General features: G+C 45.9%; 1 protein-coding gene across 2 annotated transcripts in view; it reads left to right on the top strand.

Annotated features, from left to right (window-relative positions):
* Nucleotides 1-26831, top strand: part of TNPO1 (transportin 1) — a 230386-nt gene that overhangs the window by 15226 nt on the left and 188329 nt on the right. For both annotated transcript variants that reach the window (XM_040341460.1, XM_040341459.1), the window contains exons 2-3: nucleotides 2662-2737; nucleotides 26176-26325. In XM_040341460.1, the coding sequence (XP_040197394.1) occupies nucleotides 2662-2737; nucleotides 26176-26325 (226 nt within the window). The remainder of the gene's footprint in view (nucleotides 1-2661; nucleotides 2738-26175; nucleotides 26326-26831) is intronic.

The following is a 26831-nucleotide window of genomic DNA, read 5'->3' as shown; positions in this document are numbered from 1 at the left end:
TATGCCAGGGTTTGACAAATTTGCTTGGAATCTAGGAGCCAGCTAAAAAAGTTAGGAGCCAGAAAACGCGCCCCATCCCGCCAAGCTCGCGCGCAGAAGTGTAGCGCCCGCATATGTAAACGGTATTCAAACCACACATGTGAGGTATCGCAGCGATCGTTGGATTGGGAGCAATAATTCTAGTCCTAGACCTCCTCTGTAACTCAAAACATGCAACCTGTAGAATTTTTTTAAACGTCGCCTATGGAGATTTTAAAGGGTAAAAGTTTGTCGCCATTCCACGAGCGGACGCAATTTTGAAGCGTGACCTGTTGGGTATCAATTTACTCTGCGTAACATTATCTTTCACAAAAAAAAAAAAGTGCGCTTGTTTGAGCGCTGCGCAAATACGGTGTGACAAAGTATTGCAACGATCGCCATTTTATACTCTAGGGTGTTAGAATAAAAATAAAATATATATGTTTGGGGGTTCTAATTAGAGGGAAGGAGATGGCAGTGAAAAAAACACATTAGAACTGCTGTTTTACTTGTAATGCCAACGGCCACCACCAGATGGTGCCAGGTCACAGAAGAAAGCTTGGGCCTTCACAAGGCTGCAAAGCCGCGGCCTCAATTAGCCGCCGCCGCGATCGCACGGCGGGGGAGGTGGCGGCGCATGGAGGCGCAAGAAAATGAATACCATATTGGCACCCACAAAGAGAATTACTATAGCTATATTCGCACTTGCACAAAGTGATGACCCATTGCTAACATGTCCACCATCCAATTTTTTTCCCCAAAGTATGGGTCAGGAACTACTTTTCTGATATCAAGTTGGAGACCTAAGAAGTATGTTTACAAAGTAGTGAATCTGACATCAAACATTTACTGCAGCTACACACCTATGTGATTTGTCATACTATTTACAGTTCCAAATCGCATAAGTAGCACCCTACTGTTAGCAATGGAACTGATTGGTGCGACTTTGACCTTTGACCCCTCGGCTTATACTCGAGTCAGTGTAACTTGGGGGTTCCCCTTTTTTTTTTTTTTACTTGCGGCTTCCTCCTGGTCCCGTCGGGTTCCGTGATAGGTGTTAGACACTGTGTTCAGTGTTCCGCCTTTCACGGACCTTCTCTTGTCTGAGGATGAAAGAACGTCCGTGATAGGCATAACACTGAACAGTGTCAAAGCCTATCACGGGACGGGACCAGGAGGAAGCAGTTAGTTTTAAAAAATAAACGCCCGCAGCACAGCCTGTCAAGAATTTCAGGTACGCTGCAATGGGCAAAGTGAGGTGGTAATGGGCACAGTGAGGCATTGCAAATGTGCACTGTTGACCCTCTTTTCCGCTTACAGTGGCTGCTGCATTTTCACCCTAGGCTTATACTCGAGTCAATACGTTTTCCCATTTTTTTTGTGGTAAAATTGGGTGCCTCGGCTTATACTCGAGTATATGCGGTATATTAAGTTTTTATATGTGTGTGTGTGTGTGTATGTATGTATGTATGTATGTATGTATGTATGTATATTAAAATAAATTCTCCTACTCCTGACAATTGCACTGATGCCACATATGTGTATCATTAGTAAGACCTCATCTGGAATATGCAGTTCAGCTTTGGGCACCAGTTCTCAAGAATATCGGGGAACAGGAGAAAGTGCAGAGAAGGGCAACCAAACTGATAAGAGGCATGAAGGAGCTCGGCTATGAGGAAAGATGAGAGGAACTGAATTTATTCTCTCTTAAAGCGGTTGTTGTAAACCCGCATGAAATTTTTTTTTTCCTTTAACGCAAAAGTCATAATGAGCTAATATGCACCGCATATTAGGTCATTATGAAATACTTACCTCGGAACGAGGTGTGTAGCACTTACCTGGTCCACGCCGAGTGAGATTTCATCTTGCCTTGGCGTGTCTTCCGGGTATCGCCGCTCCAGCGCTGTGATTGGCTGGAGCGGCGATGACGTCACTCCCGTGCGCGCGGGAGATTTAAAACTAGGCAAGGTCCGCCGGCTGCCGATCCTTTCACCGTAGATCCCCCCCCCCTGCGCATGCGCCGCGGCGCATTGCGTGGGGAATATCTCCTAAACCGTGCAGGTTTAGGAGATATTCTCCTTACCTACAGGTAAGCCTTGTTAAAAAGTAAAAGTCAAAAAAGTGGGTTTACAACCAACTTTAAGAGGTTTATGGTGGGGTATGATAAACATGTACACATATATAAGTGGTCTTTAGAGTGAACATGGTGTTGAGTTATTCACTTTAAGGTCATCACAGAGGACAAGGGGACACTGTACGTCTAGAGGAAAAAAGATTTAATCTCCAAATACGGAAAGGTTTCTTCACAGTAAGAGCTGTGAAATTGACTCTTTCCAGAGGTGGTTCTGGCCAGCTCAGTAGATTGCTTTAAGAAAGGCCTGGATTCTTTCCTTGATGTACAGAATATAACTGAGTACTAACATTTTATAGGTAAAGTTGATCCATGGAAAATCCGGAATATTTTCCCCTGCTGGAACAAATTGGATCATGCTTTGCTGTTTTCTTTTGCCTTCCTCTGGATCAACTGTGGATGAAGGATTGTGTATATGGGATTGTATGTTTATTTAAATATATTTTGGTTGAACTGGATGGACTTCATCCTGTTCATATCATGCATGTTACATCCTTGACTCATTGTCTCAGAAATTGGAACAGCTCAATCAGTTTCCAGACTTCAACAATTATCTAATTTTTGTTCTTACAAAGTTAAAATCGGAAGGTAAGTGACTTTTTCCTCTGTGTGTTTATGAATTCTTAAAAGGTAACTTTACTTTGTGGGGTGTAAAATAGAAAAACAAACTGTGTGTGTGTGTGTGTGTGTGTGTGTGTGTGTATATATGTATAATTGAATGTTATATAAAATGTACCTTTTCTTTTCAACCTGCGGCACTGTACTTTTCTCTAAAATTCAATGCGATACGGCAAGCTGGAGGTGCTCTGTACAAAGCTGGTGTACAAAATACCCCAGTAATGTAATTTCCTGCTTGTCTTCCCTTGCTGAGTTTCTCAGAAGTCTGCACTTACAGTTGTAAACCCACTTTATCATTTTCATGTAATCCCATGGCTTCGATTATGCAATATCTCCACTGTATGTGCTTAACAAAAATGCAGTTGTATACATAAAATAAAACACATACAGTGGAGTCATTGCATTATTCAACACTGGGGATTGATAGTTATGAAAATGATGGTTCATTAGCAGGAGGCAGCCACTGGTACGGGCTTGTAGGTGGGAGGGTGGGTGGGAAGAAGAGGAGAGCTGCAGATGACGGAGGCACACAAACTGACCATAGTGTTGGGGCTCAGCAGCCATGATAAACCATGGTTGGTTTGCAGGAGGAGGGCAGTACCAGGCAGGATCAGCCAGGTATTTTAGATAGAAGGGACCAAGCACTGCTATTGTTAGTGCTTTAAGGAACAGGATCCACTTTTTTTTGGGTAACAAACGCTTTAAGCCTAGTACAAATGGCCCAGATGTCGGGCGAAATCTGTCTGCTCAATAAATACCATCTAACATTTGGCACGTGGGTATGCCAGCTGGTCCAACATGTTTCGCCGCCCCCCTGTCAGAACACAACAGCTCAGCGGGGTAGATTGCTGTACCATCATTGGGTGGTTAGTACAGTGGCTCTGACTGGAGCTGAGTTTTTTTTTTTTTTTTTCAACCCACTGGGTTGGGCAGGGAAAAAAAAAACTATCAGGCTTAAGATACAGGTCAGGTTTTAGGCATCCTCTGCAACAAAATGTTGATACCTCCAAAGGGTCAATCGTATCTAAAGGGATTTATATTGGTTTCCTCATTAGAACCCTGCAAGACCATCAGCTGATTGATAATGAAAAAGTCGCTCCCTTATGCACGTTCACTGTGCACAAACAGGCAACTCTGAAGAACGAGCTGTTCTTCAGAGCAAAAAAAAAAGTAGGAATCTGCGTTTATATCCTTGCAATGTACGTTGGTCACCCAGAGGGGGTTGTGTTTTGTTGAGGGGGAAAAAAAAGTGGAGTTACTCTTTAACCACTTAAGGACCGCCCCATTTACATTTACTGCTGCAGGGCGGCCCTTGGCGCAAAATCGGGTACCTGTACGTGATTGCTGTTGTCTCTGGGGCACGTGCCGTGGGAGCCAAGAGAGAAAGACCGCCGTTCTGTGAGGGAGGAAAATGGAGCTCCTGTGTTTCTGCTAACTGGATTTCCTCCAGTGTCAGCATTCCCCCCCAAAGTTAGGAAGTGCTCCCTAGGAACACACTTAACCCTTTGGTCGCCCCTGAGGTCAACCCTTTTCCTTGCCAGTATCATTTATACAGTGACGGTGCTTTTTTTTTTTTTTTTTGCACTGATCACTGGTGTCACTTGTCCCCAAAAGGTGTCACTTGGTGTCAGATTTGTCTGTCGCAATCCTGCTAAAAATCGCTGATTGCCGCCATTACTAGTAAAAACATTTTTTGTTTTATAGCGCAAAAAATAAAAACTGCAGAGGTGATCAAATACCACCAGAAGAAATCTCTATTTGTGGGAGAAAAAGGACATACATTTTGTTTGGGTACAATGTTGCACAGCCGCGCAAATTGTCAGTTTAAGCATTGCAGTGCTGCATCGCAAAAAACGGCCTGTCATTAAGGTGGTAAAACCTTCCGGAGCTTAAGTGGTTAAAGAGCAATTGCAGGCAAAAAGTGAGATCGGTGAACTGGTTATTCTATCCAGACAACATACTGGCTGTGCTTAAAGGGTCACTAAAGGAATTTTTTTTTTTAGCTAAATAGCTTCCTTTACCTTACTGCAGTCCTGGTTTCATGTATACATTGTTCGTTTTTGCTTTCATGTTGCTGTAATTCCTCTCTGTTCTGGACACTTCCTAGTTGCTTGTTTCCTGATAACCACAGTACTGGGAGATTTCTCACGGTGGTCACTAATCAAGGAGCTGTGTGTAAAACGAAACTGGATTGGTGCTGAGGAGTTTTAGACAAAGTATCACTGCTCTCTATTGGCTGACTGCCCTCTAGTGGCTCTCTGTACATCAGAGAACCAGCAAACAACAGCAAAAACGAAACTACACTGCAGGCACATTATATGATTGTTTTTTTTATCTATTTTTAATCATTTTTAAAAGGAATCAGTTAACTATTATGTCTCTATGTCCTGTAAACAGTCATTTCAGCTAAAAAAATGTTTTCCTTTAGTGACCCTTTAAGACAGTCTACTAAATGTTCCTTCATCTAATTTCAATGTTGCAAAATCTACCAGCATTTTAATAAGCTCACATGTCTGGTGAGTCTGTGCTTTGTAACTTGCTGTTTCTACTTGTATCATCAGTCCTGTTTGTCATTCATGCCAGATTTGTATCTGCTTAGTGATGGAAGTGGCTGCACTGAATTTAGTATTGACACTTTAATATATTGGGCTTTCTGTGTGAGAGATGGCAAGTATGGTAACTTACAGTAGCAACGGACTGGTTGGTTTTGTCCACCATGAGACGATTGGTCTACAGATGAAGTGCACTGCTGTTTGCCAATCTCCCTAGGAGTGGGTGTTCTCCAAAAACCAAACTGCATTACAGGAATCTCTTTAAATTACCAGTGTCTCCAGCCATGTTGTGGTCAATGTTCTGTGAATTAATTTTTTTGATCTTGGTAGAGGGACTGTCAGAGCGTTGTGCTGACTCGTTTCTAATCATAAAGGCAACAGCAAATTCAGATATTTTTCAGTAGATGAGAAATTAGTAGTTCATTGCCTGAATCTTAAACTGGTTCTCAAGGCAGAAGGTTTTTTACTTTAAAGTGGAGGTCCATCCCAATTTTTTTTTTTTAAAAAGCCAGCACCTACAAATACTGCAGTTGCTGACTTTTAAAAAACGAATTGCCTGTCCAGCGCGCCTGTGATGTCGGCAGACGAGGCCGAGCAATCCTTGCGGCTTCACTTCCCGGTTCCCGACTGCGCATGCGCGAGTAGGGCTGCATGCCATCACTGGTCCCCGCTCTCTCCTGGGACCAGTGTGTTTCCCAGGAGACAGCGGGGGGAGATGGGAAGTGGCGTGACTGCCACGGGAGTCTATGCCCGGAAGTGGGTGCAAATATCTCTTGCACAGGTATCTGCACCCCCCTCCCCCTGAAAGGTGCCAAATGTGACACCGGAGGGGGGGTTCTGAAACGCGGATGTTCTATTTTTGGGTGGAACCAGGGCTGTGGAGTCGGAGTCGAGGAGTCGGGGGAAATTTTGGCTACCTAGAGTCGGAGTCGGCAAACAATGCACCGACTCCGACTCCTACTAAATTTAGATTGGAATAAAAAAAAAAAAAAGCAAGTTTAAATGTCCCAATTCACAAAAAGTTATAATTAATGACTTCTCTACTGTAAGAATAAAGACCAATGCATGCAGTGCCTCACGTAACCGCAAAACGAACACGTTAAGTGACCGTGAAGAAGCATGCTTTTCATGTGCTTCACTATATGGCACGCAACGCACAATTAGGAGCTGCAATACTTATACTTTCCATAGTGTTGTGTTCTGCTTTTACAGGGAACGCATGTTAGAGAACCAGTAAGTGTCCAAATAAAAAAATTCCAACAGGAGTTTTATAAAGCACTAAAAGAAGTTGAAAAGTATGATCGCTCATCAAAACTTACTGTTGAAGAAGCCATCCTTGTTTATCCAGAGATCGTTAGTCATGTGGCCAGAATAGTTACTGCAATGCCACCCACCCAAGTCAGTGTCGAAAGATTATTTTCAGCCCTAAAAATAATAAAGTCTGACTTAAGAGCCTCTATGAAAGAGGATCTGGCAGAGGCAATTCTCTTCCTTAGTACTCTACATTGAATTGATTTGCATTTGCTAAGCCTAGAACTACATTTCAAGATTAATATAAACCATTTCTAGGTTTTGCAGATTTTGTTTTTGATTCATTATAGATAAGCTTTGTTTTTGTTCTAAAACAACCAAATAATGTGGTTTGTATTTTTGAACTGGTAAAGATCCTGTTCCTGATGTTTATGCCTGCTGCTACTATCCAGTCACTTGATTGTTTTCATTGTGTTTGTCTTTTGCTTAAACTGTGCAATACAGTAGACTGTTGGCTTCCCAGCCAGTAGTCCTGTGGTAGGTTGCGTTTCTTTCCCTCAAGGAATGTATAAAATACATTCGCATATTAATACAGAGGAGTCGGGGAGTCGGAGTCGGAAGTACATAAAACTGAGGAGTCGGAACATTTATCTACCGACTCCACAGCCCTGGGTGGAACTCCTCTTTAACGTATTTTCTGCATGCAGCCTCCCCTAAATACTTATCTGAGCCCAAACTTGATCCAGCTTTGTGCCCAAAAGCAGTGGCTCTCTGCTCTCTCCTCACTGGACAGAGGCAGCCATTGAGTAGAGAGTGGGGGAGTGTCAATGGGGGGGACACAGTGCTGCTCACGATCGAGTCCACACAAATGCCCCCATAGCAAGTAGCTTGCTATTAGGGCACTCGGCCAGGAGAGCCGCCGGGGGGCCTGAGAAGAGAATCAGGGCTGCTCTGTGCAAAACCACTGCACAGAACAGGTAAATGTTATCCCTTTGAGCTCTGGAAGGTTTTACCTGTTTTATAACCATTTCATTGCTATTCAGCACTGCTCTATTTTAACTGGCAATTGCTCAGTCATGCAATGTTCACAGTAGTTATATTAAAAAAAAAAAATTCACACAAATGAAGCTTTTGTTTGCATTAGGTTTTTTTTGGGTCAAAGACCAGAGCACTTTTTGCGATTCGGTACTGCGTCGCTTTAACTGACAATTGCAGGGTCGTGCGACGTGGCTCCCAAACAAAATTGGCGTCCTTTTTTCCCCACAAATAGAGCTTTCTTTTGGTGGTATTTGATCACCTCTGCGGTTTTTAGTTTTTGCACTATAAACAAAAATAGAGCGACATTTTTGAAAAATATTAATATTTTTTGCTATATTAAATATCCCCCAAAAATATATAAACGATTTTTTTTCTCTGTTTAGGCCGATACATATTCTTCTACATATTTTTCGTAAAAAAAAATCGCAATAAGCATTTATTGATTGGTTTGCGCAAAAGTTATAGCGTTTACAAAATAGGGGGTATTTTTATGGCATTTTTATTAATATATTTTTTTTACTAGTAATGGCGGCGATCATCAATTTTTTTTTTTTCGGTACTGCGACATTATGGCGGACACTTTTGACACATTTTTGGGACCATTGGCATTTTTATAGCGATCAGTGCTATAAAAATGCATTGGATTACTAAAAAAATGCCAATGGCAGTGAAGGGGTTAACACTAGTGGGCGGGGAAGGGGTTAAGTATGTTCCCTGGGTGTGTTCTAACTGTAGGGGGGGTGGCCTCACTAGGGGAAATGTCTGATCTTCTGTTCATACATTGTATGATCTTCTGTTCATACATTGTATGAACAGAAGATCAGCATTTCTCTCCCTGACATGACCAGGAGCTGTGTGTTTACACACACAGCTCCCGGTCCCACTTTATTCCGCCTATTGCTATGGTAACACAAATAATGTCTTTTTCTCCATAGCCGTTTGCTACATTTAAAAATGAATAATATACTTGTACTTTTTGTTATTTTGAGTTCTCACCTATTTTGTTTTTTAACTGCCTCTCTTTGAAAACTTGAAGGAACTCTCCACTAAATAAACATACAGTACCTGTCTGCGAGAATGTGTTTCCAGCGCGATCGCATCGCACTGGTTCTCAGCGACAGGGTTCTGTACATCTCTCGCTGGCTGCAAAAGGAAAAACGCATTACAGCGAGCGCGGGAAATTAACGACGGGGATCCGACTTGGATTCCCACCAATTCCAGGCACTGTGTTTGGTATGAATCATGAGAGGCAACTCCACGCCAAATTTTAAATAAAAAAAACGGCATGTGATCCCCTCCAGGAGCATACCAGGCCCTTAGGTCTGGTATGGATTGTAAGGGGAAACCCCCCCCCCCCCACCGAAAAATGGCGTGGGGGTTCCCCCTAAATCCATACCAGACCCTTATCTGAGCACACCGGCCGGTCAGCAAAGCGCGTGGGGACGAGGCCCCCCCCTTTGAGCCGTACCAGGCCGCATGCCCTCAACATAGGGGGGTGGGTGCTTTGGGGCAAGGGGGTGCCCTGTGGCACCCTGTCCCCATGTTAATGAGGAGAAGGGCCTCTTCCCGACAACCCTGGCCGTTTTGGTTATTGGAATCCGGGAGCCCTTTTAATAAGGGGGGCCCCCAGATCTCGGCCCCCTACACTAGGAGAATGAGTAAACACACTACACAGGTTTTTAAAGTAATTTATTAGGCAGCTCCGGGGTCTTCTTCTGACTTCAGGGGTTTTCCAACTTCTCCGCGCTTTCCGGCCTATCCTCTTCGCTCTTTTGGGGTCTACTTCCGACTTCTCCGCTCTCTTCTTCTACTCTACGGTGTCGTCTTCGCGCTCTCTGGTTCTTCTCCCACTCTCTGGTGCCGCATTCCTTCTGCTGGGCTGCTCCGCTTCTTTCAGCTCTTTTACTAGCGGCGGCCCGGTCTTCCCCCGTCTTCTTCTTCCCTCTTCTTTAATTCCGATGTTGCCACGATGCTCCCTCCCGCTGTAATGCCGGGTGTGCGGTCCGCAACGATTTATATAGGCCTCTTATGACGTCACGGTCCCATCATGCTCCGGATGGTGACGACATAATTGCTCCGCCCCTTATGTCGTCACCACACGCTCGCTCGTCCCACCCCTTTTCCTAAACGGCCGGCGGCGTGCTCGGATGAGGGTCTGGTATGGATTTAGGGGGAACCCATGCCATTTTTTTATTTAAAATTTGGCGTGGAGTTCCCCCTCATGATTTATACCAAACACAGTGCCTGGAATTGGCGGGAATCTTCATTGGCTGGGGCAGGATGACGCACATTCTGCGTTTTTCACAGGAAGGAGTCTGTCATCCCAGCACACGGGGACTGCTGGCAATATAAGCTGATCTATTTACACTCGTATCTCTGCTGCGATAAATAGTCTGCCTGCTTGCAATCCTTTTTTAAATTGCTTTGAATTCTGCTTTAAAGTGGATGTAAACCCACTCTCATCTTTTTTTAAAGTAATACCATAGTGCTCATCTATAAGGATATACATGCCTCCTGCATGTATCCTTACCTTTCAAATATCTCCCCCTTCTATATTTGGAGCCCCGTAAAATTGTGGTTTCAGTGGGTGGGCCTGATGTACGGCGCTCGGGTGGAGCCATGACATCTCCAGACTTTCCGCCCACCTCTACATTCGCGCCTGACCGGAGTGAAAAGTGTGCGCTGTCAATTCATGTGTCACTGTCCAGTGACAGTCGGACATGATGGTGTGGAGCGGGCAGCTGTGAGCATGGATGCCCCTGAATGTCTTTTCCGCGGAAAGCCAGGGGAGGGAGAGAAGCGGGTGAGCTAAAGCCATGCAGGGAGATCGGTGCTCATGGCTGTCCCTCCGCTGCACCGATCACCTCCGTGTTCTCCTACACCAACTCCCCTCACCACCTTCTCTGTCCCCCCTTATCCGCCTGCTGTCTTCCTCCTATGCGCCTCCCCCCTTGTGCCACGCAGCCGGCTCCCCTCCTCTGCTCTCCCACGGGCTGGGGGGGGGGGGGGTTAATCTGTCAGGATGGAGAGTGGAGGAAAGGACCAGTATATATGTCATTTACCGGTCCTTTCCTTTTCTGAATGGGACATAGAGCGTTCGTTACTGTACGCTCTCTCTGTCTTGCGATAACTGAGCAGAGTAACCTGTGTGTTACTCTGCTTCAGTTTATGAATGGAGAGGAGACGCTGTCTTCTCTCCATTCATCTTCAGTGTGAGAAAGGGAGTGGGGAATCTGTGACCTCACTCCCGTTCTCTGTCTCAAAGGGGAGATGTCAGGTGTCCGTTTTGACGCCCTGACATCTCACCAAAGCACCCCCAACAGAGCTCATAAAAAATAAAACTGCAATGAATATAAAAAAAAAAAAAAAAAAATTTTTTTAGAAAAAAGATAAAAAAAATGTACTGACACAATATGATTGTGTTAAAAACAAATCTATTGACACTGTCCACTACCCCACTGACCCATCTCCCCACCCCCTTTCCCAAAATCACTGTGAAAAAATATATTTAAAAAATAAAACCCCACCCTCCCTTCAATAGTACAAAAATAAATTGTGAAAAAAATAAAATTGTAAAAATTTATAAAAATAAAAAAAATCCACTGGTCTCAAAAAATAAAATAAAAAAATTCAATTGTAAAATAAAATATTAATCTGACACTATCCACTAGCCTGACACCATCCTGCATGTAATACCCACCACTGTACACTCTGCATTCCTGTGATTCGCACTGCATTGCTGTTCAGATCACATGCAATGTCTGTGCGATGCGATTTCAGCCATACAAACTGTACGGCTGAAATCGCATCACATTCGGACCAAACACGCACAGGACCCTTTTTTTGGTCCGCGCCATAATCGCATGGGTGTTCACACCTATGCGATCCGATTCATGTCCAAACTGTCAGTTCGCAGTGCGATATGTGAGCTGAAATGGGGGTGTCATTACCATTGTATGACACTCCCCAGCAGTTTGCATATGGCAGTGTGAACTGCCGTGCGAGTCGGGTGCGATGTGGGAACCCGTAGTGGATTCGCAGGGTTCCCGAATCGCACCAGTGTGAACCAAGCCTCAAAGCATACAGCCTACAAATGTCACCTGACTGCTCCCACCAAGGCTCGGTTCACACTGGTGCAATTCGGGAACCCTGTGAATCCACTGAGGGGTTCCCACATTACACCCGACTCACTCCCTCATTACCACCTCCAATGCTTGTCTCCAGAACTTCTAGAATCTCTCCCAACTTCTGAAAATCCCTACTCAATATCTCCTCCTACCATTTCCACATTTTACCTTCTCCATCAACTCATCCCCCCTCCACAGTTATTGCTGTTTGTATGACTTGTTCCTCCCTTTTTCATTGTTGGCTCACAAGCGGTGTTCTCCAAATCTCTCGTCTGGCATTGTATTGTAATTACTGTCTCCCTTTTATATAAAGTGCTGTGAAACTGTTTGCATTATATACAGGTGAAACTCAAAAAATGATTTCACTAATGCAACTTAAAAGGTGAAACTAGTATATGAGATAGACTCATTACACGCAAAGCAAGATAGTTCAAGCCGTGATTTGTCATAATTGTGGTGATTATGGCTTACAGCTCATGTATTAGTGAAATACCCGAACTTTTGCACGATATTCAAATTTTTCCGAGTTTCACCTGTAAATCCTGAATTTATTTTAATTTTTTTAAATGTTAGCATTTGCATGTAGCAGATTGTTTTTGAGTGGGCATGTGGCTAGTGCAAACCAGGGAGCCTGCACACTTATAGATCTCTTATGCCAGACTTATGTTTGGAAGTTCAAGAGTAACAAAATACATTGATGGACAGCATCTGACAGACTGGTTGTTACTCGATGCTGGCTGAGAAGAAGGGTTTTATCTTGAGCTTAGAGCATGCTGTGCCAATAACTTGCATGAATTTCCTATGGGACTGAATGGAAAGAGTACAAACTTCAATTGCCTTGTCATGTGAATGAGATGAGCTACCTGCATATTTTCTCTCCAATACTGAATAAGACCCACCGCATGCACTCTTGTTCTAGGTCAGTAACTCCATGTTGGAAAATCAGCAGTGATCAGCCAAATTTCCAACCATCTATGGCCATTATCACTTCAGGGAAGCAGCAAATGCCATAGATGGCTGCAGTGCTGATCAGTGTATCCTGACAGCTTGGAAGTCCTGCTGTCAATACAATGGCGCAGCGGGGAGGATTTCTTTATCTACCCCCTGAATGGTGTGGATGGGAGAATCTGATCCATTTATGGCCAGCCTTAGGCCCCGTACACACGGTCGGACAAAACCGATGAGAATGGTCCAACGGACCGTTTTCATCGGTTCACCTCTGAAGTGGCCGTACGGCCTGATATGTGTACACATCGTCAGTCCAAAATCCGATCGGGTCAGAACGCGGTGATGTCAATCACACGATGTGCTGAATAAAACAAAGTTCAATGCTTCCAAGCATGCGTCGACTTGATTCCGAGCGTGCGCGGGTTTTGAACCGCTGCTTTTCTGTACTAACCATCGGTTTGGTACGATCAGGCAGCGGTCCATCGGTTCGGTTTTGAAGCCTGTTTTAAAATTTTGGACCGAAGGAAAACAGACCGATGGCCTATACACACGGTCGGTTTGGTCCGATGAAAATTAACTTTGGTTCATTCTCATCGGACCAAACCGACCGTGTGTACGGGGCCTTAGACATCTCCCCCAATTGATACGTTCTCCCATGCTCTGCCACCAGTACTTTTGCTGTTGGATTTATGCCAGAAGCATGTGACCACCTCCCAGGATGAAGTGCTTTGGCCAGGGTGGGCATTTGTCAGACCCAAAAACTGTCATGTTAGGCGTCATGCACACTGAATGTTTTTACAGCTGCTGTTTTTGGCTTCAGACATTTTTTTTCTGCAGCTAGTAAACCCCCCCAGAATTGTATCCTATGTGTCCATGCACACATAAATAATCTTTTTTTTTTTTTATTATTTTTTTTGTCATGGCTGTTTCCTGGCTGCCCCGACCCCCCCCCCCCCCCCCCCCCCAGAATTAGTGGGGTTTTCAGCTGTAAAAACACTACAACTCTGATAAAAGCGTAACACTGAAAAATGCCGTGGCATTTTTCAGCGTTTTTGAGCCATACGCTTTTGTGAGAGTATAGTTTTGCAAAAAAAGGTTAAAAACGCTCCTGCAAAAAACACTCCTGCAAAAAACACTCCAAAACTCATTCTACTGCTACAGCTTTCTGCAGCCAAAGCTGCTTGTGTTTTTATTACATCCAATGTTTAAGAGGCCTTAAAGCGGGGGTTCACCCAAAAATCAACTTTCTGCCAATAGATCCAGCATACTGCTGACATTTTTTTTTGTACTTATCGTTTTATCAGCCTATGTTATCCGGCTCCGAGCGGGGATTCCTTCCGGGTATAGGCGTTCCTAAGCCAAGCGGAGTTGATTGACGGGCTGCTAAAGCGCGCCGCGCCTTTCCGAAAATCCCCGAAGTGACGCTCGAGTGTTTACGGCGCCTGCGCGGTCAGCTCTACATGGCAGGCGCAGGCGCCGTAAACACTCAAGTGTTACTTTGGGTATTTTCGGAAGGCGTGACGCGGTTTAGCAGCCCGTCAATCAAATCCGCTTGGCTTAGGAACGCCTATTCCCCACAGGAATCCCCACTCGGAGCCGGATAAAAATGCTGATAAAACGATGAGTACAAAAAAAAAACCCGGCATACTGCAGATGTCAGCAGTATGCTGGATCTAATGGCAGAAAGTTGATTTTTGGGTGAACCTCCGCTTTAAGAAGAAAGGCTTTAACCCTATGTAAGCATATAATAATTTTAAACTTCCATCTCTGAAAGAGCAGAGTGTGGAAAGGTGAGCATCAGCAGGTGGGGAGTTGTTTTTAAAAGTTAATGGAATGTCGTCGTCTATTTTTTTTTTTTTTTTCTTCTTCTTTTTTTTTCCTAAGCATTTTGGCACAAAGCATGGCCAAGCAACTGCCATTTTCAAAAGGCAATGTTGACTGGTGGCTAATTTTCTCACTGCCCAGGTTGAATTAGTTTTTCTCTATACTGACTTTAAAATGATATACCGATTCTTGATCTAGTGTGAAATTTTTTTTTTCCTTCTGCATTTTAGCTCCTTTATTTTGCCTTTAAATTTACAAGTTTACAGTTTAGGAGAAGCCGTTCATGGGAGTCGGTGGTAGTGTATTACTCACACTTAAACTGTTAAATGTTTATGAAATATGTGCAGCTTCTTCCTACTTTTTTTTTTTTTTTTTCTGTAAATTTATCATGCCAATGAATTTTTTAATTTTTTTACATCTAGCCCCGATTTGACTTGTGTAAGTCAAATGGAATGGAAATAAGATCCATCTGTTGGGTTACTTGGCCAACTAATATTTTACCAGATGTTATTTTTAAAGTTGAACTGTGCCTTTTGTTGGCACATTATGATTAAATGGCATTGGCAGAAGTGACACATTTTTGTTTAACTTGCAACACTTCCATGGTATCTCCTGAATCAATACTTGACAATTTACAGTAAATGGATGTTTGAGGACTTTGAGGCTCAATTCACTAAACCCGATCACATGCGATATTTGATCATCTATTGCAAGTGATACTGAGAAAGTTAATTTAGATTATGCAGTATTTACCTCAAAAATAACAAACACATTGTATAATGGCTCATAAACTGACAAGTCATTTCAGAAAAAACAATGCATTCGTATTAGGGTTGTCCCGATACCACTTTTTTGAGACCGAGTACAAGTACCGATACTTTTTTTTTCAAGTACTCGCCGATACGATTACCGATATATATATATATATATATTTTTTTAATGTCATGTGACAGTGGTAGTATTTTTTTTTTTTACAGTGTTTTTTTTAGGGGGATTGTCAGTGTGTTTTTTTTTTTTTTTTTTTTACATTTTATTTTTAAAAAAACATATTTATTGCAAATTTTTTTTTTAATCGGCCCTGTTGGGGGTCTTTGGAGAGATATCAGGGGTCTTAACAGACCTCTGACATCTCCCCTTTAAGACAGAGAAAGGGACTAAGGACACAAATTCCCCAGTCCCTTTCTCTGCAGCCTCAGCTGAAATGAATGGAGGGAAGCTTCTCTTCATTCATAAACTGAAGCATCGTAAACACAGGTTACGATGCTCAGTTATATGAATGGACAGAGTCAGTGATCACTGACTCTGTTCATTCTGAAAAGGTAGGAGCCGGGTTTAGCGGCTCCTACCTCTGCTCTCCATCCTGACAGATTGAGGGGGGAGAGAAGCCGGTCACGGAGCGGGGGGAGAGAAGACGAGCATGGGCGAAAGATGGGCACGGAGCATGGGGGAAAGACGAGCACGGAGCAGGGGGAAAGACGGCACGGGGGAGAAGACTCCCCTGCCTGCCCAGGTATCGGGTGAGGCATCGGAGCATTTCCCCCGAGTACAAGTACTCGGGGGAATGCTCGGTATCGGTATCGGTACTAGTATCGGTATCGGGACATCCCTAATTTGTATGGTCGTAGTCTTAACTACATGCTATTTAACCACTTGACAACCGGGCCTATTTTGGAGCTTCTCTCCATGTAAAAATCACAATTTTTTTGCTAGAAAATTAATCCGAACCCCCAAACATTATATATATTTTTTTTTAGCAGACACCCTAGGGAATAAAATGGCGATCATTGTAACTTTGTTTCTCGCACGGTGTAACGGTCACCACCGTTTACGATCTCCCATTCCATCAACCCAAGACAGCTTCCGACACTCCAACCATCCAGCAGACCCGATCCATTCCATAAGAATTCCCTCAATAACGAGACTGACAAGCTCTGTTACTGAGTCAAAATGTATGAACACTTTTAATGGTTAGCCTTCAGGTTTATATACAGTTTACAAGGCATGTTTCAGTAATCACAGGAACAATCAAACTCTCCACCCACACATCACACACTGGGGGGGCTTCAATACACCTTCAGATGGGCTAATTACTAAACATTCCAGACAGCCTGTCTCCGCATTAGAGGAGGTAATTTCCACAGCTTGACAAGTCACATTCCACACACAAAACAGTATTTAGCATACATAATGAGAGATCCAGAAGCCAGGCTGTCTACCAAGCTCAAATCCACCTCATCCCAGTCCAGACTCAATTACCATGTCAACAGCCTGTGCTACACAGAGTCATTATTGACCGGTTGTGGGTCAGCATGAAATCACTTGAATATCTCACGATATCCTGCAATATGAATTATCAGTTATCAGTCACATCTCATGTAATTTATAATTAATATTTCCCAGTCACCCTATGCCCAAAAGGGGCACAGGGTGACCCTATACACGAGTCATTAGTGACGCTGGCACAGGAGTACCCCCCATCCTCAAAGTCTCTGGGTGTCATGGGTCATTCTGTTACACACGGTATTTGCGCAATCATTTTTCAAACGCCTTTTTTTGGGGGGAAAAAAAAGGTTTCATGAATGAAAAAATAACAAAACAGTTAAGTTAGCCCAATTTTTTTGTATAATGTGAAAGAGGATGTTACGCCGAGTAAATAGATGCCTAACATGTCACGCTTTAAAATTGCGCACACTCATGGAATGGCGCCAAACTTCGGTACTTAAAAATCTCCATAGGCGATGCTTAACATTTTTTACAGGTTACTATTTTCGAGTTACAGAGGAGGTCTAGTGCTAGAATAGTTGCACACGCTCTAACGCACGCGACAATACCTCACGTGGGGTTTGAACGGCGTTTACATATGTGGGCGGGACTTGCATGCGTGTTCGCTTCTGCGCGCGAGATAACAGGGACAGGGGCGTTTAAAAAAAATATATATATTTTTTTTATTTTACTTACTTTTTTTTATTTTTACACTTCTTCAAAAAATGTTTTTTTTTTTTTTTTATCACTTTTATTCCTATTACAAGGAATGTAAACATCCCTTGTAATAGGAATTAGTGTGACAGGTCCTCTTTATGGAGAGATGTAGGGTCAATAAGACCCCACATCTCGCCTCCAGGCTTACAAGCATGAAATTGGTGAACAAAAAATCACCGATCACATGCTGACAGCCGCGGTTGCGGCTTTGTTTACTTTCAGGTACCGGGTGTGACCTCATAACGTCGCGCCCAGGCCTCCGACGGTCATAGAGATGACTGGTGACCAGATGGTCACCTGTCATCACTATGTTTTCCAGGCAGCGCCAATCAATTCGCTCTCCGGGTCCCCGATGGCACGGGAGAGCCCGGAGAAGCACCGGAGGGGGGGGGGATGTCCCCTCCCGCTGCCTATAAGAACGGTCAAGCGGCGGAACTGCCGCTTTGATCGTTCTTATCGTGCTGAGAAATGTATCTGCAGGCATCATTCAGATATCATCGCACAAAGTCGAGGACATCCCAGGGACGTCCTCGGTTGTCAAGAGGTTAAAGAGGAAGTCCAGCCAAAAAAGAAAAATGTAAGTCAGCAGCTACAAATACTGCAGCTGCTGACTTTAAATATTAGGGCACTTACCTGACCAGGGAGCTTGCGGTGTCACCACCCCAGCCAATCTTTGGACTGACTCTCGGGTGCTGCCGCTGCCATTACTAATAGAAGAACCAGGCAGTGAAGCCTTTCGGTTTCAGTGCTGGTTCTCTACGGCGAAGCGCACTGCACTTGCCAATTGGCCCGGTGGCAGGGGGGGGGGGGCATATAAGCAGAAGTTCCACTTTTAGGTGGAACTCTGCTTTAGAGAATGTATGAAAATGGCTGTTTATTAACCACTTGCTTACTGGGCACATATATACCCCCTTCCTGCTCAGGTGAAATTTCAGCTTCCGGCACTGCGTCGCTTTAACTGACAATTGCGCGGTCGTGCAACGTGGCTCCCAAACAAAATTGGCGTCCTTTTTTTCCCACAAATAGAGCTTTCTTTTGATGGTATTTGATCACCTCTGCGGTTTTTATTTTTTGCGCTATAAACAAAAAAAGAGCGTCAATTTTGAAAACTTGTTGCTATAATAGCCCAATTTTTTTAAAAAAAATTTTTTCTCAGTCTAGGCCGATAAGTATTCTACATATTTTTGGTAAAAAAAAAAAATCGCAATAAGCGACTGATTTGCGCAAAAGTTATAGCGCCTACAAAATAGGGGACAGAATTTATTTTTTTTTTTTTATTTTTTTTACTAGTAATGGCGGCGATCTGCAATTTTTTTTTTTTTATTGGGACTGCGACATGGCGGTCACATCGGACACTTTTGACACATTTTTGGCACCATTCACATTTATACTGCGATCAGTGCTATAAATATGCACTAATTACTGTATAAATATGACTGGCATTGAAGGGGTTAACACTAGGGGGTGAGGGAGGGGATAAATGTGTACCCTGCATAGTGTTACTAACTGTGGGGGAAGGGGACTGACTGGGGGAGGTGACCAATCTGTGTCCCTATGTACAAGGGACACCGCATCAGTCTCCTCTCTCCCTGACAGGATGTAGATCTGTGTGTTTACACACACAGATCCACGTCCTTGTCTCTGTAACCGCCGATCGCGGGTGCCTAGCGGACATCGCGGCCACTAGGCACGCGCATCGGCATCTCAGTGATGCGGCGCGCGCGCCCCCCCAGTGGCCTCCCAGAGATTTAGAGCCACCCTGCGGCCGTACAAAGTCGTACGGCCGTCGGGAAGTGGTTAAAGAGCTGGCATCCTTACAACCAGTGACTCATCCCTGCTAGGTTCACCACCCTGTGGATAAATCTACCTTCCCAGATGCAATTCCCCTAAACCAAAAAAAAAAAAGGGGGGGGCAAGTATACCAACATCATAATAATATAGGCATTAGTGTAACGATTTTGCAGTTCTCAGGGTAATAAGGCCATCAATCATCCCTACATACAGCTATCTACGCACCAGTCAGTCCCTAAATCACATTGTTGGTACAAGAATTAGACCCATATGCACCCATATCCATCACCACCCAGACAACCTCCTTCCTATTGGTGCAATCCATATAACCATTAGGCTAAAGAAAGATCGCTGTCCAACCAAATCTTCCAAACTTTGTCCAGTTTCTTTCTCTTCCGTTCATGGACGGACACAGCAGCAATTGACCTTTAGGGTTATATCCGCTTCCTTCAGGAGAGTTTAGGCAGAAACAAAGCACTTTAAGTGTTAACAACACTTTCCTCAGTGCAGCTCCTCCCAGGGGGCGTGCTTCCCCAGGTATAACCCACACCCTGCTCTAGCAGCTTCCAGTTTTTTTCTGCCTAACGACAGGAGAGGTCGAGCACTCTAGAGTCCCTGTAGAAAGATTTTTTTCTTGCGATTTTCTCGCTTTTTATTTTGTTCCTGCATTTTTTAATCCTGAGATCTATCTATCCACTGCCGTCTGGGTGACAGGCTGGATCTTGATCCTTGTAGTCTCCCCATACTCTGCCATCGAGCGTGTGCCGGCCCTCAGCTCAGCTCTGGGTCGTCCACGACATGCCCGTTGCTCCAGGGGTGGCCGGGGGAACTACATGTTCCAGGGCACACATATGACCGGTCTCTATGGCTTTGTCACAGTGTGTCTGGCCGACAGCCATGCCGTTTAGCAGACGTTGGTTCTGTCCGGGATACCTCCAGCCGGTGGTCGCAGGACGGGTAAGTAGTGGCCCCTTGCCCTGGCAAGGTGGTATGGCTGGTGCTTTCCTGGGGAGGTCGAATGAAGGTCCGTCCTGCTTTCCTCTCTCCCTTCCTCTCCCTCCTTCCCCATGCTGGGTGGCGGCTGTAAGGGGGGGGGGGGTCCGCCTGGGGCTCTGTCACTACGGGGGCTGTGCTGCTGTGTGGTGCTATTAATTTTTTGTAGTGCCTTTCCTTTTTCACCATTAAAGGCTTTCTTTTTTAAGATTCATTGGTGTGCGGCTGTCCATACCCTGCCTTCAAGTTTTTGCCTCATGCATTTCAGGCACCCACCTGTTTTTGAGAGGACATTGATTGCTCAGGTGTGCTCACCTGGAGCAGCAGCTTCTCCCTTCTTATTAATTTGTTGTACTGGAGTTGCTGTGTGTGCTGGGCTGAGTTTTCTGCTGTGTCACTGTTGCTTTAAACACGTGTATGGCCGCCATTTTGCAGCCCGCGGATTGCTTCCTGAGGGATGGCGCAGAGCGGACAGCACTCTTTGCACTTCAGCAGCACTACAGCCTGGCCGGGTGGTGAGTTACCTGGGGGTCCCCTGCTCTCTGTTTTGCGGCCGGGAGGGTGACCTGTGGGTCTCTGCCTTGCAGTACTAGGGCGGCATAGCGGTGGGTCAACATGGAGTCTGAACAGAGTCTTCTTTCCCTGCGGTCTCTGTAGAGCCCATACGGCAGTCCCTTAGGCGTTTATCGCCAGGATTGAAGTGACAAGCGGCCAAAAGGGGGGGTATAAACCCCCTCCCTGCACCTGCTTCTGGGGACGGCTCTGACACGGAACCAGATCCTGCTGCTGGCTTTGGTTCTGTCATGTCAGATGTTGCAGGCTTAGCCCACACGGTCAGTGAGAATGACTCTGCTTCAGGGTCAGCGCTTGATAAGGCGTTTTGTTGGAGCTCTTATCACTGCGGTGAGGGATACTCAAAAACTTGAGGACGGCGGAGACATCAGAGATACCGGTCCCTTTTGGGTTCCGCACGCCGCCCCGCAAAAGTGTTTCCTTGTGTTTTTTACCTGGACAAAATATTATACAAGGAATGGGATCGGCCGCAGAAGTTTTTGATGTACCAAAATACTTTGCGGTCCGTTATCCTCTTGAGGAAGACTTAAAAAAAAAAAAACCTCCGTCAGCGGACCCCCCTGTGTCCAGACTGAACAAGTCTACCACGTTACCTGTGGAAGGGGCTCCCGCCTTTATGGACCCCGCAGATAGAGCTGAGGCCGTCGCCCGCTCCATGTTTACAGTAGTGGGGTCGGCAGTGAGACCGGTTTTGGCCGGAGCTCTAGTGTCAGACAATTACAGAGCAGGCAAAGTCCCTGCTGCAGGAGCATAATGCTCCTGAGCTCTGTGTGGGCCTGGCTGACCAGCTAATGCAGGGCCTGCAGTTTGTCTGTGAATTGGCCCTGGATACGCTCCTCTTGCTCTCCAGGGCCTCCACCTACGCGGTGGTACTATGCCACCTTGGGTGGCTAAAGTGTTGGTCTGCGGACCAAACCTCTATAAAGTCCTTAGGGGACTTACCCTTGAAGGGTGCACGGCTTTTTGGGGCGTCCCTGGATGACATCATTATAGATGCTACAAGGTGTAAGAGCACTCTGCTCCCACAATCTGGGAAGGGTAAGGAGCCTCGTCATAAGCAGGGTCCCTCCTTTACCTCCCACAAGCGTTTTTTTCGCCCCCCCCCCCAGATGCGGCAGGAAAACGTTTTCCAGGGTGCTAAGGCGCCTGCTGTAGATCAAAAGCGCACCTGGTACCGCAAGCCCAACAAGCCTGCGGACAAGCCTGCTTCTGCATGTAGGTCTGCCCCCGCCAGACACTCGGGTGGGGGGCCGACTTTGCGGATGCGCGGCTTGGTGGAGATCCCTCTTTCCGACCGCTGGGTTTGCGAGGTAATTTCCTCGGGGTACAAGATAGTTTCTCTCTTGTCCACCAAACAGATTTTTCCTTCCAGCTTCCTCCGGTACGCCGGGTGGCCCTGTCAGGGGCTGGTCAGGATCTGCTGGTCAGGGGAGTGATTATACCGGTTCCTTCAAGGGAACGGTTTCAGGGGTTTTTACTCCAATCTGTTTGTAGTCCCCAAAAAAGGAAGGGGTCCGTTCAATCCTGGACCTTAAGGCCCTTAACGCCTTTGTCAAAGTGCAAAGGTTCAGGGTGGAATTGTTCGCTCTGTAGTGGGGGCTCTCCTTCAGGGGGACTTTGGGGCGTCCTTGGGTACTCGGGACGCGTACCTGCATATTCCCATACGCGCAAAACATCAGATGTTTCTGCGTTTTGCGGTCGAAGAGGACCATTTTCAGTTTGTGGCCCTCCCCTTTGGCCTGGCTTCGGCACCACGAGTTTTCACAATGGTGATCGCTCCGATTCTGGCCCTGCTAAAGCAGCGTGGAATCGCTTTTGTGGGATACCTGGACCACCTTCTCCTGAGAGCTTCTTTAAGCTCAGTCTTAGGAGAGGATGGTCCATCACCTGCCAGCTCCTCCAAAAGATTCAGGTGGCTACTGAATGTCCAGAAGTCAATGTTGGTACCGTCTCAGCGACTGTAATACCTGGGGTTGGTCCTCGATTCCTCAGAAGCGAGTTATTCTCCCGACGGAAGAACTCCAGACACTGCAATCTGCGGTGCAGCGGTTAGCGACCCAGATATGGTCCTCGCTTTGCTTTTGCAAGATAATTCTGGGTCCCATGGTAGCCTCTTTCGAGGCGTTTCCGTATGCCCAATTCCACACAGGAGTGTTACAGAAAGAGATTCTGTCACATTGGGACAAGCTCCCTTCGTCTCTGGATTACCAGATTTGGGTGAGTCGCCTGGTCAGGTCCTCCCTAGTGTGGTGGCTGACATCTCCGGTACTTCGGACCAGGAAATTATTCCTGCCGTGCTATCGGACAGTGGTCACGACGGATGCCAGCCACTCCGGCTGGGTGCGTTCTGGAGTGTCCAGTCAGCCCAGGGGCGGTGGAGTCCCGTCTGCCAATCAATGTCCTGCAGCTCTGGGCTATCAGGCTGCGGCTCTCCAAGTGGTCTCTGGGTCTGCAGGACCGTTCGGTCAGGATTCAGTCCGACAACGCCTCGGCCGTGGCGTATGTCTGCCATCAAGGGGGCACGCGGAGCTCAGCCGCGGCCGCGGAGGTTGCACACATTCTCTGGTGAGCCACAAGGTACGTTCCGGCTCTGTCGGCCGTGTGCATTCTGGGGGTGCAGAGTTGACAAGTCGACTACCTAAGTCGCCAAACACTGGACAAGAGAGAATGGTCGTTGCACCCGGAAAAGTTTCAGAGTTGTGCCAAAAATGGGACACTCCAGGCGTGGACCTTCTGGCGTCCCGTCTCAATCGGAAGATGTCACGTTTTGTGGCCAGGTCAAGAGACCCTTCGGTGGACGCGTCAGACGCGTTAGTGGCACCGTGGGGTCACTATCGCCTAGTCTACGCTTTCCCTCCTCTGGAGCTTCTCCCTCGCCTGTTGCGCAGAGTGGAAGCGGAGGGGTTACCAACAATCCTGGTCGCTCCGGATTGGCCTCGCCGTTCCTGGTACGCAGACCTGGTGCGTCTGGTGGCAGACGTCCCTTGGCTTCTACCCCTGAGATTAGATCTTCTGTCGCAGGGTCCGATTTTTCTCACCCTGCTTTACAGTCGCTGGCCTTAACGGCATAGCTGTTAGGAGCCAGGTGCTGAAGGACCGAGGTCCGTCGGACTTGGAGATCTCTACCATGCTACTTGCACGGAAGTCTACTTCACTTAGGGTTTGCCATCGTACATGGAAGGCCTACATCTCTACGTGTGCAGAGATGAAATGGCACCCCGCACATACGCGCTGTCCCGGATTCTGCTGTTCTTACAGCGTGGAGTGGATCAGGCTCTCGCCTTAAGAACGGTTATGGGTCAGATTTCGGCCTTGGCTGTTTATTTTCAGCAGCCGTTGGCGACGCACTCCCTGGTGCGTACGTTTGTACAGGGGGTTAGGCATGTGACCCCTCCTGTGCGTCGCCACTGCCTCCGTGGGACTTGAATTCGGCCCTCTCGGTGCTTCAAAGGGCTCCGATTGAGGACATTCGGGAGATTCCTCTGTTGACTCTGTTGTCCCAGAAGGTGGTCTTCCTCTTTTACTTGGTCATTCACAAGGATAAGGTGGTGCTGCGGCCGCAAGCCATCGTTCCTTTCGAAGGTTGATTTGGCTTTTCACATTAATGAGGACATTGGTTTTACTATCCTTATGTCCTCAGCCGGAGAACTCGAAGGAGGCCATATTACTTTCCTTGGACGTGGTGCGAGCCCTACGGGTGTACTTGTCTGCTACGGCTCCGTTCCGGAGATCGGAATCACTGTTCGTGTCAGTGACTGGTCCTAAAAAAGGTCTGGCGGTCGTCGGCCTCCATTTTTCAGGTGGAGCAGACAGGTTGTGCTCCAGGCCTATGCCCTAAAAGGGGCGGGCGCTTCCCTTTCTGGTTACGGCGCATTCAACCAGGGCGATTGATCCCTTTTGGACTTTCCGCCATCAAGCGTCTGCTTTATAGGTGTGTAAGACAGCGACCTGGTTGTCAACCCACACCTTTTCAAGTTTTGCAAGGTGGATGTGAGTGCATCTTCGGATGCATCCTTTGGCCGCAAGTTTTTGCAGGCGGCTGTTTAAGGTTGAAGTTCCTTCATTGAGGCACTCTGGTTTGTTTGGGGTGAAGCTTAATTTGCTGTTTTTTTCCCACCCCTCGAATTTTTTTGACACTGCTTGGGGACGTCCCTAAGGTCAATTGCTGCTGTGTCCGTCCATGAACGGAAGAGAAAATAGGATTTTTGTACTCACCGTAAAATCCATTTCTCTGAGTTCATGGACGGACACAGCACCCACCCCTCCTTTGTACTGCTTGTTACGAACTGGAAGCTGCTAGAGTAGGGTGTGGGTTATACCTGGGGAACCACGCCCCCTGGGAGGAGCTGCACTGAGGAAAGTGTTGTTAACACTTAAAGTGCTATGTTTCTGCCTAAACTCTCTTGAAGGAAGCGGATATAACCCTAAGGTCAATTGCTGCTGTGTCCATCCATGGACTCAGAGAAATGGATTTTACGGTGAGTACAAAAATCCTATTTTATCTGTACCAAGTTTAAAAGTGGATATAAACCCGATTCATGAAATTTCAAAGCACTATATCCCATGGCTTTCTCCTGCACTGTTCTTCTGTTATCAGCAAAACGTCTAACAAGTTATCAGTCAACTATGATAAACCAATGAAATTTTGTGTCAGGGCAGTTGCTATAAATAGATTAGCAAATAGCTGGTCAATTTACAGCACAGCTCTGCAAGTCTCTGCCTGTGAGGAGACGGGGTGTGTGCCATTCCTCCAATCTGCTGTCTCATAATGTATGTCAAGACTCCCCTCCCCCTGCTTTAACATGAAGAGGAAATTCAAACAGGACATGCACTTTCTAAACAGTATATAAAGCTGAAGACAGCAGATATACAAGTAAAGCTTATGTAGGGTGATTTGTTTCATACCTGTGTATTATCTGAGGCTGTTCACTAGGTATATGTGAGGTTTACAACCACTTTAAAGTGAAACTTTGTTAAAAGCAAAAAAATGCAAACGGGTGATTTTAATGCAGAAGAGACATACATACTATGTCTCCTGCAATAAAATTCTAGCTCGGTGTACACATTTAGACAGTGCCGGGATGAATGAACTTGCATGCATGGAAGTGACATCCTTTCAGCCAAGCCAATCAAAATAGCTGTTGATCAGTACCCGGAAGCTGACCCAGCTAGAGAGAAGGTGAATAAATGTAGTTCTGCTTTTAAACATGAGTTATGTGAATTGCAAAACACATTAGAGTTTTTGTATCGCTACAGACTTTCATGGCTATACTGTTAAATAAGCTCTAGTTAAACCAATCGTAACTCTATGCCAAATGCTTCTTTCTTACAGATGAGCCTACACGCTCTTTGAGTGGACTGATCCTGAAAAATAATGTGAAAGCTCATTTTCAGAACTTCCCCAATGGGGTGACTGACTTTATAAAGAGCGAGTGCTTGAATAACATTGGTGACTCATCCCCACTAATTAGAGCAACTGTAGGTAAGTGCTTTCTTGTAAAATCATTACGGTTATTTTATCTGAGCAGTGATAAGGACAGTTAAATTGTGTAGTTAAAATTGCCCACACTTTTTGTTTACACACCCCCCAAATCCCTAACCGAGAGGGAAATTTCTTTAGTTGGATGCCTTATGCCTATCTACTGTAACATCCCTTAAAATCGCATTTAAAGCGGGGGTTCACCCGTACATAACACTTTTTCCCCTTAGATGGATGCTCGTTTTGTCTAGGGGAATCGGCTAGTTGTTTTAAAATATGAGCTGTACTTAACGTTTACGAGATGCATCTTCTCCGCCGCTTCCGGGTATGGGCTGCGGGACTGGGCATTCCTATTTTGATTGACAGTCTTCCGAGAGGCTTCCGACGGTCGCATCCATCGCGTCACGATTTTCCGAAGGAAACCGAACTTCGGTGCGCAGTATAGAGCCGCACCGACGTTCGGCTTCTTTCGGCTACTAGTGACGCGATGGATGCGACCGTCGGAAGCC

The sequence above is a fragment of the Rana temporaria genome, chromosome 1 (assembly GCF_905171775.1).
Source record: "Rana temporaria chromosome 1, aRanTem1.1, whole genome shotgun sequence".
Lineage (NCBI taxonomy): Eukaryota > Metazoa > Chordata > Amphibia > Anura > Ranidae > Rana > Rana temporaria.
The sequence above is the reverse complement of the archived record's forward strand: the minus strand, read 5'-3'. Positions and strand labels throughout refer to the sequence as shown.